The sequence below is a fragment of the Stomoxys calcitrans genome, chromosome 4, assembly GCF_963082655.1.
Source record: "Stomoxys calcitrans chromosome 4, idStoCalc2.1, whole genome shotgun sequence".
NCBI classification, from domain to species: Eukaryota; Metazoa; Arthropoda; class Insecta; order Diptera; family Muscidae; genus Stomoxys; species Stomoxys calcitrans.
In genome coordinates, this window is record NC_081555.1 from 118,099,490 (window position 1) to 118,121,356 (window position 21,867).

Here is a 21,867-nt window from a genome sequence, read left to right on the forward strand (position 1 = left end):
AAAGGTATTTAAGAGTAGAGTATGAATTTGATATAACAATTTGACTTTAGGTGAGGGGGGTCCGCCCCACCCCAAAAAAAAAAAAAACACCGAAAAATTACATGTTTACCGCTTGGGGCAATATGGGCATCAAATGAAAAGTAATTTTTAAGTAGAATTAGAAACTTATATAAAAGTTTGGGGCAAGTCCCAAGGGTCCCCAAAAATCACCCCCAAACTTACATGAAGGCCGGTCAAGACAGTATGGGATTCAAACGAAAGGTACTTAAGAGTGGAATACGAAAATTAGATAAAAATTTGGCCAATTCCCGGGGAGTTGCTCCACCTCAAAATTATGCCCCAAATTGAAATGTATATCAAACGGGGCAATATTCTAATGATAGTTATTTCAGAGTTAAATATGAATATTTAAAAAAAGGCCGCTATGGGTGTAACTAAGCTTACTGGGCCAGCTAGTACCTTAGATTTCTGAGATTTTTCCATTTCAATAAAATGTTGTCGACATTTAGTTTACCTTCTGGCAACTCTCATACTTACCCTTGTGGCTGCTGTATTGTTCCTTCATTTCAATGTCACTGCTCGTTTGGCTATTGCTGTCCTTAAACTGCTTTGGTTGTTGTTGGTTATGTTGTCCTTCTGAATTTTGGGAAGCATTTCCATTCTCATTGCCGTAATAGGATTTTGGGTAATTGATTTCCTTTGTTGGTATGTGAGGCATATATTCCTCTTGATTGTAGATATCGTCCATTCTTGCATTATCCTCCTTTGAGTTAGTAGTTGGTCTTCCAAAATGATGTGATGAGGATGATGACGATGACGATGATTGCTGCAACTTTTGCTGTCTTATGCGAGTATGACGATTGGTGGCATCATCCAAACGTGCTGCACCATTATGACGTTTCATCTTGTGTGGTATGAACAAATTTGAAAAATCCTTTTTCTCCACATTGCTCACTTGAAAGGAATTTTGTTTTTCCTCATTGACCTCATCTGCAATGTCACCGATAGCATCCTGAATGGGTCCCGGTTGCTGTTGGAGCTGCTGTGAGGATGGTTTATCGTAAACAATTTTGGTTTCGTCATCATCATTATCATCATTGTTGTTCACATTCGCATTCTTATCTTGCCCTGCCGCATTGTCATCAAGATTTTCTTCATTAAGCTGCTCATCATCATCATCATCAGCAGCAGCATTGCTGTCATGGTCATCCTGCTCCTCTGGGGTAAACTTTTCAAGCTCACTCAACGATGCCTTATTAAATTTTCTTTCCTTTAACTTTTTTATTGAATACAGCTGCTGTGCTTTTTGTTGTTGTTGTTGTTGCTGGCGCAATAACTCCTGCTGCTGTTGCTGCAGTATCCTCTGCTGTTCCTCACGTTCCTTTTGTTGTTGGACCTCCCTTTGCTTCTGCTCCCGCAAGCATTTGAAACGTTCATATTCAGCACTACCATCATCATCGTCTTCCTCATCATCATCCAACTCATCTTCGTAATTGTCCTGGCCCCATGAATCCTTTAAGAAATCCTGTGCTTGAAAATCATACGTGAAGCGTGGCGAACTCGTTTCATCGTTGGCTTGAGAAAGGCCTCTCTGCTTTGGCTTATCACTGCCAAAGTTAAAGTTCATCTTTTTCTTTTCCTTAAACGTCGTATCTTTTTTGCTGTATGAAGTTTTCATGGAAGTGTCCGCTGTTTTAACCCCAACATCTTGTTGGGGTTTCACCTCAGCCATATAAACAATGCCTGGCCGCGTGCCGTCATCAAAGCCATCGTTAGCATTGTTTTTGGAAATGTTGTCATCATTCGAGCTGAAATTTCTTTCACTGGACCTTTGTGATTCCAGAATCTAAATGAAAGAGAAAAACGAAAAAACAAATGTACAAATTTAATGTTATAAACGAGATAAACACACACACACACAAAGTGTGGCAAATAAAGTTGTCCTTTTTCTTCGTGGTTTGGGTCTGAGTCGTCTCCTTCTCAACTTTATTAGTTTGTATACCCAAGGAATTGAGTAACGAAAACTCTATCTGTCCTCAACGCCAACTTCTGACTCTCTCGAGGAGAAGTCATAAAAAATTATTGATTCCTTTTTCCTGCACAGAAGTTCAGAAAGTCATTGACGTTGACAAACATAAAGTAAATCTGTTCGTTTTCTTTTACTTGCTCTGGCCAGGAAGCGAAGGGATTTAAAACTCAATTTTGTTTAATACATAATTTATACTCAATGAAGTTAAACTTTAAAGTGGTCACAAATGAATTTTAATTGTATTGATGAGACCAGTATATAATAAGGAAAAGCATGCTAAGTTCATCCACCATGGATTCTGATACATGCCAAATTTTTATCAAATCAGTCAACGACGACTGTTGAAAGTCGTGAAGAACTACTACGCACAAAATTTCAACCCAATCGGATAACAATTGCGGCATCTAGGGACCCAAGATGTCACATGGGGGCATCGGTTTATGAGCGAAGTTGTAGACCGACTAGGACCATGCTTGACGCGATTGTTGGAAGTCGTAATAAAACACTACGTCAAAATCGTCTAAAAATTGTAGCTTCCATTGGCTCAATATCAGATTAATGAGCGATTTAGACCTTACTTGACATAGTTGATGAAAGTCATAGTAAAATATTTCTCAAGTTTTCACCCAAATCTGGCGGACTGCAGGAGTCTGAAAATCCCACTGCCACAATCTAGAAAAGAGGGGATGGCATCGAAACGGGAGCCGACAAGTCCTGTGTGGGTGGGTCATCCAGTTGGACTGGGCTCAAGGTGTGCGCCAGCGGGAAAGCACGGAACGCAAAAAGTATTTTGACAGCAGCAGCTAGTGATGCATCTAAGGAGGAATCGTTCACATCGCAAGTGTCCAGTGTCCTAAAGAAGATTGGTTCCCCAATTTTCTCACCTGCCCCTGGATACGTACGGAAACTCATCATGACAAGATCTAACGAATCTTGTGAGGATGAACTCCTAGTGCAATCAGAAGACAAGGCTAACACAACAGTGGTGGAAGTTCTGAATACTGACTATGGTCCAATTTCTACAGATAAATTTCCACCATTGTAAGGTTGCTTCGGTGGCACTAAAGGTCCTCCTGATGGCATGGGGATTTCACGTGTTTTTTGGCCAGGAACCATGGGTGTATGAAGGAATGGTTCGTGGACTAAGACTTCCGGGATTTAAACTACTCAAGGGTATGGGGAATGGGAGACTCAGAGCCTGTATTCTTGCAAAGAGTAGTCTAAATGTTTTTTGTTCTTTCGTCGCTAAGCACCTAAGCCTTGAAATAAATATGTCTCATTACTGGCTGACTTCCCTATATATGGCACACGATTCAGAGATGCCGCCTTCAAACCTTAAATCAGTGATTGAATGCGCTTCTGTAGCGAAGAAGAGCCTCATTGTAGGAAGTGATGCTAATGCACATCGCCAGATATGGGGAAGTTTGGATGTCAAGAAAAGGGGTGAGCTGATTATCGATTATATTACAAATTGCAATCTGGCGATACATCGACCTTTATTACCACGCAGGAGGTACTAGAAGGGACCACCTCTGCAGAAAATACTGCAGAAGTGGTCCCTCGGCTAAACAGATGTAAGGGGGATTGGGAAAAATTTCGGCACAAATTCTGCACGTCTGTCCTTTATAGACCAGAAAGGGAAGTGGAAACTATGGAGGATATAGAAAAAGTGGTCAAACGGATCACGAATACCTTGTGTCAACATATCCTAGTGCCAAGCCAAGGGGCAAACAGCGACCGCCATGGTGGACCCCAGAGCTGGTTGGTCTAAGGAAGGACTGCAGAAAACTCTTCAACAGAGCAAAAGCCACAAGAGCACCACACGATTTTGACATCTATAAGGCTGAACTAAGAAGATATAAGGGCGAGTTAAGAAAGGCTCAGAACAAATCGTGGGTAGAATTCTGCAACTACGTGGAAAATACTTCTGAGACCTCTAGACTAAGGAAGATTCTGTCCTCGAGACCTATTCAGAAGTATGTATGAACAATGATTAGTGAGGAAACACTAGAACTACTCGTTGATTTACATTTCCCGGGAAATTCTCAAACGGAAAACGTGGCGCCGGAAGAGCTTGTCACTGGTATGTATTCGTCGGAGGCTTCAGGGAAATTGTGTCCGAGCCGAAAATCCTTTGGTCGATAGACTGGTTCCCTGGCTTAGGCAGATATGCTCTGCTTGTTTCAGAATGTCATATATATGGAGGGACACGAAGGTAATTTTCATTCCGAAAGCAGGAAATCTTACCACACGAAGGCGAAAGATTTTTGTCTATTAGTCTGTCCTCCTTTATGCTGACGACTCTTGGGAGGTTGATAGAAACGTAACTTAGGGCAAAGATACTAAGAGATCGCCTGTCGCGGCAGTAGCATGCATATAGTAAAGGCAAATCCAATGAAATAACCCATCACGACGTAGTCGGCTACATTGGGGGTCCTTTCACTGTCGAGGAATATACAATGGTAGCATTTCTTGACATTAAAGGTGCTTTAAATAATCTAGAACTGACGTCATGAAGGAGTTGGAGTTTCTAGGCATCAACTCTACCGTAAGAAAGTTTGTTGATATCTTACTTACTGAAATATGCCTTACGGCAGGCTAGGGATCTGTGGATCCAAAATATGGGTCAGGAGAGGAACACCTCAAGCAGGTGTACTGTCTCCTCTACTTTGGAATATAGCCATTAATAAATATTATTGTCTCTGGAAGAAAAAGGTGTTAAAGTGAGAGATATACATCTGGAAGCTTTACGTGCAACAGCAAAGTGGGCTACCGAAAGTGGTCTTGGTATAATTCCTTGCAAGACAGAAGTAGTTCTTTTCAGCAGGAGAAACAAGTACAGTGAAACCTGTCTCCATGGGAGGAGAGAATGTTCCTTTTACAGAAAGCCCAAAATACCTGAGTGTTTTGCTGGACAGGAAATTGAACTTCAAATTCAACATTTTGGAATGGGCAAGGAAGACAACTCTTGCCCTATTCACCTGCGAGAGAGCCATTGGCAAAAGTTGGGGGTTTAAACCAAGTGTATTGCATTGAAATATACTGCAGTTGTCAGACCTATAATGCTATATGGTGTTTTGGTCTGGTGGACGGCGCTTCAAAAGTCCACCTACTGCTCAATACTTAACCGGATCCAAAGAAGGGCTTGTTTATGCATCACAGCCGCACGGAGGACGACACCATCTGATGCACTAAATTTAATGCTACATCTTATGCCTCTGGACATTGTGGCTAGACAAATTGCAGCGAACACTGCCGGGAGGTTAAGTAAGCTTTCTCGTATCATGTGGCGGTTGCGAAACTTGTGTTATCCTTGATACAATATCCGGTGTTCCAGGCAGTGTGAATTACAAACTAACTGAGCCGCTTTTCGATAAAAAGTACTGTACCACTATTGCAGATAGAACCGATTGGAACTGGTAACAGATGTCATATAGACTTCTGTACGGATGGTTTCAAACTAGACGACCAGGTGGGCTTTGGGGTGTAGTCTAAAAATATAGAACTGTTTATATCGAGAAGGTTACCCGACCACTTCAGTGTGTATCAGGCGGAGATTCTTACAATTATGGAAGTGGTGGAATGGCTAAGATATAATGTCATTACGACGATTGGCATAAATGTCTTCTCAGACAGCCAGGCAGCCATTAAATCCCTGGAGAACATGCTGCTGAACACCAGGCCCGAAGGACAATGAATGATAGATGGTCACAAAGAGGGGGCTGTGAGTATTCCAAAACTATTTGGCCTAATCTAGACTTGAAGAGGCCTACCGCATTGATGTCATTGGCTAGAACAGACCTTCTAGCCTTCTGTGTGTGTGTGTCACCGCACACATTTGCCGTGACTTCAATCAGCCCAGGACATGTGATAGGACGGTCCTCGTGGCAATGGATTTATAGAAGCCATTGGACACGGTCAGTCATGTCCATCTTTTTGAGGACATCGCCAATACGTCCCTCCAGCCAGATCTGAAACGCTAAGTCGCGAATTATCTGTATGGACGTCAGTTATTTGTAGAATTTAGGGATAAGAAATCGAAACACCGTAGAATCAAACAGGGTGCTCCCCAAGTCGGGGTGATATCTCCGGCACTGTTTAAGCTCCACTTATCTTCCATTCCACTCCCCAGACGGCATGGAGACGGTATCATATGCAGACGATTGTACAATCATGGCATCAGGCCCCCTACCCATTGATGACATCTGCGATAGCTTAAATATCTACCTCAACTAACTTGCCTCTTATTTCGCTGCCAGAAGTTTAAAGATATCTGCCACCAAATATTCAGCCATATTGTTCACTACATACACCACGCATGAGGTGCATAGGGAGCTGAATCTCCCCACATGCCAAAACAATTTGCGATAAAGTCAAAAGTAGAAACAAAGTTCCCAAGTCACTTACCAGCAGCATTTGGGGATGCAGACAAAGAAACCTTATTGGCAACGTACAAAGCAATTGGCCAGTTTGTGGTAAATTAGGCAGCGAAGGTGTTGTCTCGTCAGCATTGTAACACGCAGTGGAATAATATTCAGATCTGTCAGAAAGCCGCCTTTCATACTGCGACGGGCGGTCTCCTTAGTTCTCACGTGTACCACCTCCATCAGGAGACAAAGATCCTACCCGTGCGAAGACATAATTACATGCTAAGCAATATCTTCTGGGCTGTTATCGCAGAGACCATCCAAATCACCATCACGAGCCTTAAGGTAGATCTACGTGAGGCCCAGCGCTACAAGAGAGAACCTCTAGATCAAGCGGCGCATCAAGCGGGCCTAGACAACATTCATTCAGACAGGTGTCAGATGCGGTAAATAGCTACCGGGTGAATATGGTCCTTGGAGAACGACCGCCTACCATTGCACCTGAAGAAATTGACCTCCTCTGGCAAACCAGAATAGTTCTGGCTCAATTACGATCCGGCATATTCAGCCGCCTCAATTCCTACAGAGCACGGATTAATGCCAATGTGCAGGATGGATGTCGCGATTGTGACCAGGGACCACACAACACAGGTCACCTGTTTAACTGCCCAGCCAGACCCAGATCCCTCAGGACGCACCCCATGTTAGTCGCAGAGTTCCTGAGTCTTGACACTCAAAAAAATCAATCAGACAAAAGATAGAACACAATCCACTGCTACAACGACAACAACCAACATCAATGAGAAGTATCTTTGATATCTTCTCAAAACTTCGCACAACGATTTTCTCTAAAATTCTCATTTTTCCGAAATTTTGGTTGAAATGCTACATTTCAATTAAAAGCCAATTTTCGTGGTGTAGGGCATCAAAAGGTTGGTTTGCCCGACTTTTTCCCGTCCGTTCTTGTTAAGATGTGACTTTTTACTTAAAACTATTATTTGTAAACTATATGAAAACCCCGTCGCTTCTCTACAGTTCTTTGGCTGCCTGCTGCTCTTTTAATTCCATTACTCGCTCTGTTTTCGAAAAATATTGGCCGGTGCTCTGATGACTCCCCGGCTGTCACGTATCAATATTTCGATATTGATGCCTCTGCAGGATGTCGACACAATATTGTGTGTGCGCTATACAAAATGTCCTTTGATTTGATTTTGTGCTCTAGTTTTTGTTGTTGCTGTTGATGTTTTTGGTAGTGCCACGAATCATACAGCGCAGTGTACCACAACAACTACAACAAGTTTATGGGTTAACCCAAAAATCAACAAAAATTTAATAACCCAAATATCGACATACCGATATTTGGTGAGAGTAAAGTAACAAATCGATGCGGGGATGATGACGATGACGACGACGACTATGGCATTGACGAGTATTACATCGACATAAAAATTGAAAACCATGTCACACAATAATTTTGCTATTCCATCGATGCCATCTGTGTGTATGTGTTTATGGGGTATATGGTAGCTAACCTAGGCATATGGAATTGTATCGTAGGGCAATTTCGTACATATTCGATAAATATTTATGAAAGTTTTCAAAAAGCCATGAGCCACAAACTGCAGATTTTTATTGTATTTATGTTGGGTATTCTTATGGGTGTGTGTGTGTGTGTGCATATGGCCTTTCCTCTGGTAAAATGTCAATTTATACACTTCATGACTACTATGGTACTTGTTATTTTAAGTTGATATATACGGTTGTAACTCTCACGAAGAAAATTTAAAACAAGTCAGCACTGCAATATAACCAGAGCGCCAAAGTGGAGCTGTTATGCGCGTTTGCAGCGTTTACAATGCTGATGAGGTTATGTTAGGTTGACATGACCCGTTTTTAATACCATATTCGTATTTAACTTCCAAATACCATTCATTTGAGTCCCATATCCTCTCAATCGGTAAATATGTCCTGCTGGTGCCTTTTGGGGGGGTTGGGAGGCCCTTCAGACACCAAGGAGTTTTTATGGCACATTTGTACTCTACTTTTAAATACCTTTCATTTGATACCCATATTGTCCAAAACGATAATAGTGTCAAAAGTGTCTTGTTGAGTGGTGTTTTTGAGGATGGGGGGCCCACCTGACACTTCGTGTGACATTTAAATGCCAAGTTCGTATTCTACTCTTAAATAGCTATCATTTGATACCCATATTGTCCCAATCGCTAAACATGTCCATTCGGGTGGGTTTTGGGATAGGGCGTCCCCTCAGGTTATTTGACCTTAAAATTTTATACCAATTTCGTGTACCATAAGGTGGCATATAAAATTTCGCTTAAATCGGTGCATCCATCTCCGAGATCTGGGGACCCTCCCCCATCCGAAGATGGGGGAGGGTCAGAGTTGGGGAGGTCTAAAACTACGCACTGTTTCAAATCGAAATCGGATAAAAAATAAAGCATTTATGGGCTTCAGACCCTTTATCGGGGGATCGGTCTATAGGACACCTATACACAAATATAGTCCGGTCTGAACCATATATAGGTCGGATGTCGGGTCCTTTAAATCAACATAGTCTCCAGCGTTTTGCCCGGTGTCCACTAGACATAGGAGCCGCTGAGCCAGTGAACGCGAGACCTGCCACCCTGTGATCTAGAATCGACCCACGCCATGAGTGAACCCCGCGTCCTAGACCAACGTAGCCAGCGCTTCGACTTTGTTCTTTAGACATAAGATCCGCTGAGTCCGAGAAAACACCCATGTGTCATCTGTCCACGATCATCACCCCGTGATTTAGTGTAGTATCCACGCCGTGAGTGAACCACACCTCCGAGACCAACATAGCCAGCATCTCGTCTTTGTCCTACAGACATATGATCCGCTGATCCCGCGAATAAACCCACGTGCCATATGTACTCGACCTTCTCCAAGACCAACTCAGCCAGCACCTTGCCTTTGTCCTTCAGACACATTAGCCGCTGAGCCCGCGAATACATCCAAGTGCCACCTGTGCACGACCAGCACCCCGTGATTTAGAGCCGTATCCACGCCGTGAGTGACCCACACCTCCGAGACCAACATAGCCAGCATCTCGTCTTTGTCCTACAGACATATGATCCGCTGATCCCTTGAATAAACCCACGTGCCATATGTACTCGACCTTCACCCCGTGATTTAGAGCCGTATCCACGCCGTGTGTGAACCACATCTCCGAGACATCTGTCCACGACGAGTACCCGGGATTGAGTGCCGTATCCATGCCGTAAGTGAACCACGTCTCCAAGACCAACGCAGCCAGCACATCGCATTTGTCCTTCAGACTTAAGAGCCGCTGAGCCTGCGAACATCCATTCGTGTCATCTGTCCATGACCATTACCCGGTGATTTAGTGCCGTGTTCACGCCGTGAGTGAACCATTCCTCCGAGACAAACATGGCCAGTACCTCGGCTTTGTCCTTCTGATATAAGTGCCGTTGAGCCCGCGAACGCTCATTTGTGCCAAGAGTCCATGACTGCCATTCCGTGAATCAGTGCCATACCCACGTCGTAAGTGAATGCCTTCACCGAGATCCGTACAGCCAGCACCTCGTCTTTGCTCTTGCGACAAAAGAGCCGCGGAGCCCTCGAACACACACTCGTGACTCTTGTCTACGACCGCTACCCCGTGACTAAGTTACGCAATCACACGAATCTCGTCTCCGAAGTATCCAAAGGCAGCACACCTCCTTTGTCCTTCACACATAAAAGCGCTAAGCCTGCGAACATCCATTCGTGCCATCGGTCCATGACCATTACCCGGTGATTTTGTGCCATATTCACGCCATAAATGAACCACTCCTCCGAGACAAACATGGCCAGCACCTCGCCTTTGTCTTTCCGATATACGTGGCGCTAAGCCCGCGAACACTCATTTGTGCCAAGAGTCCATGACTACCTTTCCGTGAATCAGTGCCGTACCCACGTCTTAAGTGAATCACTTCACCGCATAGCCACCACCTTGCCTTTGCTCTTCTAACAATGAGCCGCGGAACCCGCGAACACACACTCGTGACACTTGTCTACGACCGATACCCCGTGACTAAGTTACGCAATCACACGAATCACATCTCCAAGGTATCCAAAGGCAGCACACCTCCTTTGTCCTTCAGACATAAAAGCGCTGAGCCCGCGAACATCCATTTGTGACATCTGTCCATGACCATTACCCGGTGATTTAGTGCCGTATTCACGCCGTGAGTGAACTACGTTTCCAAGACCAACGCAGCCAGCACCTCGCCTTTGTCCTTCAGACATAAGAGCCGCTGAGCCGGCGAATACATCCAAGTGCTATCTGTGCACTACCAGCACGCCGTGATTAGGCCCGTATCCACGCCGTGAGTGAATCACTTCACCGAGATCCGCACAGCCAGCACCTCGTCTTTACTCTTGCGACAAAAGAGCCGCGGAGCCCACGAACACACACTCGTGACACTTGTCTACGACCGCTACCCCGTGACTAAGTTACGCAATCACACGAATCACGTCTCCGAGGTATCCAAAGGCAGCACACCTCCTTTGTCCTTCAGACATAAAGGCGCTAAGCCCGCGAACATCCATTCGTGCCATCGGTCCATGACCATTACCCGGTGATTTTGTGCCAAATTCACGCCATAAATGAACCACTCCTCCGAGACAAACATGGCCAGCACCTCGCCTTTGTCCTTCCAATATACGTGGCGCTAAGCCCGCGAACACTCATTTGTGACACTTGTCAATGACCGCTACCCCGTGACTAAGTTACGCATTCACATGAATCACGTCTCCGAGGTCTCCAAAGCCAGCACACCTCCTTTGTCCTTCAGACATAAAAGCTCTGAGTCCGCGAACATTCATTCGTGCCATCTGTCCACGACCATCACCCCGTGATTTAGTGCCGTATCCACGCAGTGAGTGAACCACGTCTCCAAGACCAACGCAGCTAGCACCTCGCCTTTGTCCTTCAGACATAAGAGCCGCTGAGCCTGCGAATACATCCAAGTGCTATCTGTACACTACCAGCACGCCGTGATTAGGCCCGTATCCACGCCGTGAGTGAATCACTTCACCGAGACCAACATAGCCAGCACCTCGTCTTTGTCCTACAGACATATGAGGCTCTGATATGAGCCTCCCGCGAAACACCCACGTGCTAACTGTACACGACCATCTCCTCTTGATTTAAAACCGTATCCACGCGGTGAGTGAATCACGCCTCCGAGACCAACATATCCAGCACCTCGCCTTTGTCCTTCAGATTAAAGAGCCGCTGAGCCCTCGTACGCATACTCGTGCCATCGGCCTGTGCAGTACCCAAGCAACCAGAGGTAAACTCGTCGCTACAAACCATACTTCGCACTTCGGGTTGTTCTTAAGGTTCTTACTTCGTACTTCGGGTTGTTCTTAAGGTTCTTAGAGTATTTCTCTTCAACTGTACTTACAGAGATGTGAAATTGTGAAAAAGTCATCATCCTAATGGGCATACACCTAAGCCAAAATTTGTTTAGATTTACATATGGATCCCATAAACCCGTATCGGCCTATTTTCACTTCTATCATTCCCATGTTATGTAGGGTATTGAAAGATCTGACTAGCTTGACATTTATTTTTACGTGTATTTCTTTTTCATTTTGTACACCGGAGAAAGTGTGGGTCACTATAAGGATATGAAATTCAATTGAATGGCATATAACCCATTCGCTCTATGAATAACAGCTAGTGACACATTTTCTTTATTACATAGCTTGCGAAAGGATAAGAGAAAAGGAGGATGCAAGAAACGTATGGCTATCAGAACAAGTGCCTTTTATGACCGACATTTCTATAGATCTGTTAACCCTATTTTGTCAATAACGTTTGAATGCTGCCCAAAGAAAACCCAAATGAAAAGAATCAAAAAGTTTTAAAAGAGCACAAAAGGTGTTACTTGACAATAGTTTATGGTGACAAGTGTACCAATGTACCATTACACATGAAGTCATTGAGAGTGATGCATGGGGTATTCCAGGACAAATCGTTTTAATTGTTGTATACTATAAGATGCCCGGCCGATATGGGATAACTACGAGCACCACACAGGCTTGAACTTTGAGCTGAAAGCTACCGGGCGCGTCCACAGGTTGCGGATGGTGGAAAGCTCCGTTTTTATGCGGCGTAGCAGCAAATGCGAGCGCGGGCAGTCAGCGATTTTCGAGAGGAAAGTCTCAGTGAGGAGTCTGGTGGCACTGGCTCTTAATTAAATACTGAGTGCCAATGATACTCGAGATGACAAGGCGAGTTATTGGCGCCTCAAAATAACCGATGGCCAACATCAGCGTCTGTTTCCAGGTAACAAGCGGCTGGCGGCGAGCGTCGGATCTTGAAGCAAGCGGCTCGCCACAACAAGGGATATGTGTGCAATCCCACAAAACCCATGTGGTTGGGGCGCTGGGCTAGTAACCCGCCCCGAAAAACTGAGAACAACTATGAGAAACAAAGGAATAGTAAAAACGGACCCCCAACGTTAACGACCCGCGTAAATGAAAAAAGGACCATGATTTGCAAATCTGCACCTGGAATGTATGCACTCTTTATAGAGAAGGTGCAGTATACGCGCTGGAAGATGTAATAGAGAAGTACAAAAATTGCAAAATGCAAAATTTTGCCCATAAACATTCCACTAAGGAACAGGGGCAAACTTCTCACATATCAATGAGTGCTGTCCAATTCACTTCTAAGCTCAATGATAAACGGCATCCTTTTTATAGCCGAGTCCGAACGGTGTGCCGCAGTGCGACACCTCTATGGAGAGAAGTTTTACGTGGCATAGTACTTCACAAATGTTGCCAGCATTAGGAGGGGAAAGCCACCGCTGAAAATTTTTTCTGATGGTCTCGCCAGGATTCGAACCCCGGCGTTCAGCATCATTTGCGGACATGCTAACCTCTGCGCTACGGTGGCAGAGAAGTACAAGCCAGATATTACCGCCTTACAGGAAGGGCGATGAACTGGGAATGGCGTCACTACAACACCAAACGGTGACGAACTATACTATAGCTGCCATAACACGAGGCATGAAATTGGCTGTGGATTTGTGGTGAGTCGGAGACTGAAACACCTTGTCTCCAGCTTTACTCCGGTGGATGAGAGGCTAGCCACAATCCGCATAAAAGCCAAATTCTTCAACATCAGTCTTATTTGTGTCCATGCCCCGACGGAAGACAAAGATGAGCAGACTAAGGATATTTTTTACCGTTCTGGGAGATTTTATTGCGAAGTTAAGGAAGGAAGACATTTTCGGTCCAATAGTCGGAAAGTTTAGCCTCAACGAGATAACGTCCAGTAATGGGTCGAGGGCGATAGATTTCACCGCGGCAAAACCATGATAGTTAGTAGCTCCAGATTTCAACATAAAAATATTCACAAAGCCACATGGCTGTCATCCGATTGAAACACGAGAAATCTAATTTATCACGTTGTGATAGATGGAAAGCATTCATCCAGCGTTTTGGATGTACGATCGATCCGTGGAGCGAATATAGATTCGGATCATTACCTTGTTGCAGCAAAGGTTCGCACCCGTTTGAACACGGCGAGGAAGGTATGATTTGACACTGCACGGAAGCTGGACCTTGAAAAGCTACAAACACAACAAATGGCAGCGGCATACTCCACTTGACTGACTCAACTGCTTAATGAAAGCATTGCTTGTTCCGATGATATAATGGCGCAGTGGCAAACTATTGCCCACTCCATGGAAAACGCCGCGAAATCCGTACTTGGGTACCAGAAGCCTCCTCCAAGAAACCCATGGTACGATCAAGAGTGTCGAGATGCTACTGAAGCCAAGAATGCGGCATATAGAGCAACCCTGCAATCAGTAGCAACGCGCCAGATGAAGGAGAGGTATCGGGAGAAAAGGAGAGAGGAGAAACGTCTATTCCCCAGAAAGAAAAAAGAAATGGAAAGACGTGAGTGTGAGCGAATTGAGATGTACAGGAGCCAGAATGAAGTCCGGAAATTCTACCAAAAAATTAAACATCAAACCGATGGCCTTGGTGCAGGCACATCCTCGTGCAGAGACAAAGAAGGAAATTTGGTAACTGACACAGATAACATGCTGAGAATATGGAAAGAACATTTTACCCAACTGCTAGTGTCTGACGTTGGCGGCGAAGAGGATACCAATCCCTGATGATGCTATAGAATGTTTACTTCCTAGTCAGAATGAGGTCCAAGTAGCAGTAACCCGACTAAAGAACAACAAGGCAGCAGGAGCCGACGGTTTACCCGCTGAACTATTTAAGACCGGAGGCGACACGCTTGTAAGGCGTATGCATCAGCTTATCTGCGCAATCTGGCTAGAAGAACGCATACCCGATGATTGGAACCTCAGCATACTATGTCCCGTACACAAGAAAGGAGGCAAGACGGAATGTGGCAACTACAGAGGAATAAGTCTCCTCCCCATCGCATACAAGGTACTCTCGAGCATACGGTGTGAACGATAAAAACCTAAAGTCAATGAGATAATTGGGCCCTATCCATGTGGCTTTAGACCTGGTAAATTCACCCTGGACAAAATATTCATTCTGGAAAAGACCAGAGAAGGACATATAAATACCTACCATATCCTTGTTGACTACAAAGCCGCCTTCGATACTCCTTTACATTCAAAGGTATTTCAAGCCATTTCGAGTTTGGTATCCCTGCAAAATTAATAAGAGTCTGCAGAATGACACTGATACGCGTTCCTCAGTAAGAATAGGAAAGAATCTCTCCGAACCATTTAATACCAAACGAGGTTTCAGAAAAGGAGACAGGCTATCGTGTGATCTCTTTAACATACTGCTGGCCAAGATTATACGAGATGCAGATGTGAATAGATATGGCACACTAATCACAAGCGGACACATGCTACTTGCCTATGCCGACGATATCGATATCATAGGTCGGTCACCGGAAGTAGTAACTGCAGCCTTTGATAGAATCGAAAGAAAGTCAGTGAAAATGGGTCTGGCAGTAAATGGAGATGAGACGAAATGGATGGTTTCAGCTCCCAAAAAGCCTTGCACAACCGAGCAGATAAGGAAAGTGGTGAAATTTGGAAACCACAACTTTGAGACAGTCAGTAACTTTATCTACCTCGGCACCGCCGTAACCAGAACAAATGACACCCGTTTTGAGATAAAGCGAAGAATAATACTAGCAAACAGATGCCTCTTTGAATAAGTAGGCAGTTTAGAAACAAGGCCATCTCTCGACAGACGAAGATTACACTATACAAGACATTGATTCTAGCAGTGCTGTTATATGGTTCTGAGGCATGTGTACTCGTGAAAGCAGATGAGGCAGTACTTGGAGTTTGAGAGAAAGATTCTTCGCAAAATATATGGACCAGTTTGCGTTAATGGAGAATATAGGCGATGTATGAACCACGAGACGTATGAGCTGTATGACGACGATAGCGTAGTTACACGCATCAACATACAACGGTTGCGCTGGCTAGGTCATGTTGTCAGTATGGATGAAGAAGCTCCAGCAAAAAAGTCTTTTGAAGGCGAACACGGTGGTACACGCAAACCGGGAAGACCAAAAGCCCGATGGAAAGATCAAGTTGTGGGAGACACCTCGAAACTTGGTGTCAGAGATTTTAGAATGAGGGCAGAAGATCGAGGCGCTTGGAACGCTATTCTATGTTCAGCTAGTGGAACAAATATTCCGTCATAGTCAATTAAAATAAAATAAAAAAATACTGTGAGTTGGGGGTATACTTATCCATTAATTTCATCTGTATATCTGTAAAATATAGATCCGAGATTCTAAAAAAGCAAATAGTTGTCATTTATATACTTTTTTATTGTCTTCCGCCATTTTGTACGCCCGTCTACTGATACCCGCGTTCGAATGAACAAATCAGTTTTCAGACAATACAAATGATGAAAAACAGTTTAAAATTGTTTTTTCTTAGAACAATCATTTGATTTGAGTTCCTAAGATCCTAGAACCCACAATTTATAACAAATTAATCTTTAATTTATTAACACCCAAACTGACCATCTATATAGGTGCATAAATTGGTCCCCCATATAAACCAATTCTTTGATTTGACCACATTGTTCCCGATTTGTTGTCTTCAGCCCCTAGAAGACTTAATTTTTGCTCAGAAACACTCATCTTGATTCTAAACACATCATAAAACATTCCTGATTTCCTGATGTATATTATCATCAATGCAAAGTAAATAAAATGAAACCACACCAATTCAACACAGAAGAAATTCCAAACTGCCCATATTGTCCTGCAACACCCCATATATTCGAACTAAGCCTAAGGATGACCATGAGAGCATCTGTAAACAATTTGAAATCATAGTGATGATAATGCCATTTGGTTAACCTTAAATTCAGATCATAATTGTGTAGAACCTTTATGTGATTACTTACTATGTCAGCTTCAGCATCTGCATCCGAATCGTCATAGGGTAAATTGACATCAATAACATCGACACCTTCCACCCCATCACTTTCAGCAGCTGTGGTAACACTGCCTACACCCACCCCATTACGTTCCCGCTCTTCAATTTCTTTCAGATATCTTTGGTCAAAAATATCCTCAGGTATTGAGGTTTCATCTTGCATATTGAAATCTGAAAAAAAAAGAAAATAAAAAACAGAAAAAGAGAAAAAACATTAGAAACTAATCAACTCGAGAGAAAAAGAAAACCACAAACAAAAAGCCTGCTCCCCCTTATAGAGAAAATGTCTATACGCACACATATGAATGCAAAGGAGCAAACAAACAGTGTGCCATTGCAGAGGTAGATTTTATATTTCGAATTCAATAAGACCTTACCTAATATAGTTGTACATACAAACATATAGTACCACATATATACGTAAGTGGCCAAGACCTAAATTGATATAACAAACAAATATAAACTTCTTCTTGGTAAAAGGGTTATAATATTTAATATTAAATAATTAATATTTAATATATAACATATGATAAGAAATATTTTATATTTAATACTTAATGTTTAATAAATAATACTTAATATTTAATATTAATACTGTTTTTTTCGGCCGGTGGTTATTTTTTACTATTTTGTTATCTTTTCTTTAATATTTAACCAGCTGCGGAGCATGCCCTCTCCGCCGTGCCTTCTTTCACTCTCTTATTTTTTCTGAGCCCTATACCGGCACGGTCAGGAAATAAGGCCTGTTTGGGCGTCCTGGTGCGACCTTTCAGATATTTCGTCCCAATGTGGTTCTAGTATCAAATAACTTTCATTTGAGCCCCATATTGCCATTATTTGTTTATATTTCCATTTGGAGGTAGTGCGGCCCCCAGCCTAAATAAGGTTACCAAATTTCTGCTTTTTGAGAATTATAAACTAACTAAATTTCGCTTAAACCGCTCCACCGATTTCCAAGATCATCTGTTTTTGGAAATAGGATAAGGGTCCATCCATTAAAGTTTGAATGCTAGACCTACTTCATTCTCTTGGTTTTGGTGGTGGATTAGAGTAGCCAAACCCTTTGCCCCCAAAAGTGGATATCAGATTAAAAAAACACATTTAAGCTAATGTCAGTATAATTGCGTGGTTTATGAGGTCAGGCGTCCCTGAAACACTAGGCCATAAAACAGATATCAGACCCGGCACGGAATAGCTGTAAGCACCACTCAGGCAGGTACATTGAGCTTCGATCTGTATGGTGTTCATTGCTGTCACGAGAAGCTTAGCTGCGAGCTACCGGGCGTGTCCACAGGTTGCGGATAGTGGAATGCTCCATCCGGAGTAGCTGTAACTGCAGTCGCGGACAATTAATAACTACAGTCGCGCAATAATGTCAATAATTTTGAAGGTGTCTATAAAAATATTTGGGGAAACGGGTGTCATTCAGATCCACGCTAATTAATTATTTTTGTATTGGTCATCTTTTTGAAACCACATGTCATGCAAGCTCTTGCATTTTGGTCAAAAAAGAGTTGGATATCATCTCACGAGAGCGCTCACCATTCAAAACTACGTTACGATTCGCATCATCTTTGCAGAAGTACGGTCCAATGATGCCACTAGCCCATAAACCGCACCGAATTGTGACTTTTTCTGGATGTATTGGTAGCTCTTGCAATGCTTCTGGCTGATCTTCACTCCAAAATCGACAATTCTGCTTATTTACGTACCCACTGAGTCCAAAAAAAAGAGTTTCATCGTAATTTGCAGTAATTGGCATGGTTAAATTATAAACCAAACTGAAGATGTTTGACTGTGAAACAAAACACGAAACGTGCGTGAGTTTTTTCAACCAGTGTTGCCAAAAAGATAATAGCTAAAAAATTAGCCCTTTTTTTGTCGGTCTTCCTACATGACAATTTGGTGTTGTTTATATTGAGACCGAAAAGATAATTTGTTTGAGTTCTTTATTTTCTCGATCTACATATCTCGCTGAACGGTAGGACGGTAGGACGGCAGAACGTGACCCAGTTACTTGAATTCTTATATCAACATAAGATTCACATACTATATTATTGTTATATTCACATATCCCGCTCCAACTCTGCGTCCTATTGAAGGGTAATTTACTCAGTCCCAAATGTTTATGCCAGATCGTAGTCAACTGCCAAAGGCCTTTTATCTGATACCCATATTCATACCCGTTTGGGGGTTTTTGGCCAGATGTGTACTCAAATTCCAAACACCTTTCATTTGATATCCATATGTCATATTGTGGTAAATATGCCCTTCGGGTCAGGCGTCTCAGACACCAAGAAATATATTTTTATATCAGATTCTTACACTACTTTTAAAAAGCTTTCATTCGCTATCCATATTGCCCCAATCGGTAATTATGTCCCGTTGAGAGGTTTTAAGGATTGGGGAGGCGCCTCAGACACCAAGGCATACATTTTTATGTCAGATGTGTACTCTACAGTTAAATACCTTTCATTTAATACCCTTATTGCCCAAGGCGGTGAAAGTGTCCTGCTGGGGGGTTTTGTGGGGGTGGGGGACCCACCCGAATATTTAGGGTGAAATTTGTATACCAAGCTTGTACTCTGATCTTAAATACCTGTTATTTGATACCCATATTGTCTCAATCGGTAAACATGTCCGTTCGTGTGGGTTTTCGGATGGGGCATCCCCCAGTTTATTTGACCCCAGAATTTTATATCAATTTCGTGTTTTTGGGACCCCATAAGGTGGCATACAAAATTTCGCTTAAATCGGTATACCCAACTCCGTAATCTGGCGTTGTTGAAAATGGTGGTAAAGGGGGTGGGTTTTGCTTTTTCATCCCCCGTTACTTCGATATGGCTCAGAGAAGGCGTTAATCTCCTTCTTTCTCTCTAAGACTGTGCGCGACTTTACCGTCCTGACTGTTATTGCCATTATGGTTAGTTAACTGTCCGTAAAGATGTTCCCACTCGACGTCTTAGCGTTAGCACCACACCACCTCACACAGTCTGTGATTGCCCGTATCTCCGCCTGCAGGACCGTATTATGATCTGGCAGTCTAAAACAGATCTCAGTTCGGGGATTCTCAATGTAGACCTCCAGGCCCACTCTGTTCTCTAGCTTTGATCCATCCGTGTAACATGATCTTCCAGATGGCAGTACTAGGGTTCTGTCAATTCAAGACTATGCCGCTAGCAGCATTGCCTCGCGCTCGACCTCAAATGTCTGAGGTATCCGATCGGATACCTCTTCCTTCCTTCCTTCCAAGTTTCCTATCTTCGCCTCGATTATACCGCGATGGTATGAGCTGCTCCTGTCCTCCTTCCATTCTCCCATCGCTTAAGTCTCATAGCAGCTGTGGCTGCCTCGCACTTAATCTGTTTGTCTTAAGGTCGAATATCTAGAATAGTTTCTGCCAAGACGACATGTTCTCTGAACTTGTTGCATTTTTTCTCCATTGCAGTTCACCAAACTACTGAGGCGTAAGAATGTATCGGTCTAAACACGTTTCTGTAGAGTCAGTGGACTATTGGCTGCGTCATTAACGCTATCGACCTCGTCGCAGAAAAGCTAGTTTTCTTTCCCGAAGAGGAAGACTATCTTCGAAAGACCCCACCAGTGCAGTCGTAATCCTTTTGACATTGTCGTCAATGTTTTCTAAATTAAAACCCATCAACATCATGCTCCACTCTCATTAAGTCCCAAGTTGTCATGGTGAACTAATACGTTTTATTTTTGGGGTTGAAATGGGGGTGGAAAGTCATGTTGATATCAGATTCGTGGTCTACTCCCTAATACCTTTCATTTGAACCCCATTTACCCATAGTCGGCAAATGTGCCCGTTTTGGGGGGATGTTTTGAAGGATGAGGAGGCCACTCAGAGACTTGGCCCTGAGAATTTATATATGCCCTGAAAATATATTCTCTAAAATACCTCTCATTTAAGACCCATATTCTAATGGTTAAGAAATACGGCCTATTTTGATACTCGTTTCAGATTCCCAAAGAGCTTTCATTTAAGCCCCATATAGCCATGGTCGATAAATTTGTCCTCTTTGGAGGGTGTTTTGGGGAGGGGCGGCCCCCCAAACACTTAGTCCCACATTTGGATATCGAATTCGTATTCTAATCTCTTTCGGGGGTTAAGATAAAAAAATGCATTGCTATATGCACAAAGGTCGTCACCAAAGTGTTATGTCGGGCTTATAATCTGCCTTACCGACAAAAGAGGAGGACTTGGCCCTGAGAATTTATATATGCCCTGAAAATATATTCTCTAAAATACCTCTCATTTGAGACCCATATTCTAATGGTTAAGAAATACGGCCTATTTTGATACTCGTTTTAGATTCCCAAAGAGCTTTCATTTAGGCCCCATATAGCCATGGTCGATAAATTTGTCCTCTTTGGAGGGTGTTTTGGGGGAGGGGCGGCCCCAAAACACTTGGTCCCACATTTGGATATCGAATTCGTATTCTAATCTCTTTCGGGGGTTAAGATAAAAAAATGCATTGCTATATGCACAAAGGTCGTCACCAATGTGTTATGTCGGGCTTATAATCTGCCGTACCGACAAAAGAGGGTCAGATCCACCTCGGCATCGCTTTCGCATTACTTCGAGGTCGCATTCAAATCAGTCCTCACACCTTCGTCCATGTCATCGCTGGCGTTCAAGCTCCCATCGTTGAGGCCACTTATGCCTCGTCGAGATCAGACTTTTTTCGTCTTACAACGTGTTCGCAATATCTTGCTAATGCGGTCCATTTGTCAATATTTTTGATCATTTTCTCTACAACATTCTCTGTATTTATTGACCCTATCTAATCTTCAAATTTGAGTCCCATATTATCGTGATTGGTCTAAATATATGTTTGGTAGGTTTTAGGGTGGGGCGGCCCCCTAGGTACCCCATCCGAAATTTGGATATCAAATTTTTACTTTTAGGGTCCTACATGAGAGCACACAAAATTACGCTTAAATCGCACCACCCATCTCCGAGATCTGGCATTTCTGAAAA

The 21,867-nt window shown here is 43.3% G+C and overlaps 1 protein-coding gene across 2 annotated transcripts in view; it reads right to left on the reverse strand.

The window, feature by feature from the left end:
- LOC106080881 (basic-leucine zipper transcription factor A) overlaps positions 1-21,867 on the reverse strand; it is a 433,190-nt gene that overhangs the window by 25,998 nt on the left and 385,325 nt on the right. For both annotated transcript variants that reach the window (XM_013242487.2, XM_059366478.1), the window contains exons 3-4: positions 16,834-17,036; positions 538-1,846 (exon numbers count right to left, since the gene is read on the reverse strand). In XM_013242487.2, coding sequence (XP_013097941.2) covers positions 538-1,846; positions 16,834-17,036 — 1,512 coding nt within the window. The remainder of the gene's footprint in view (positions 1-537; positions 1,847-16,833; positions 17,037-21,867) is intronic.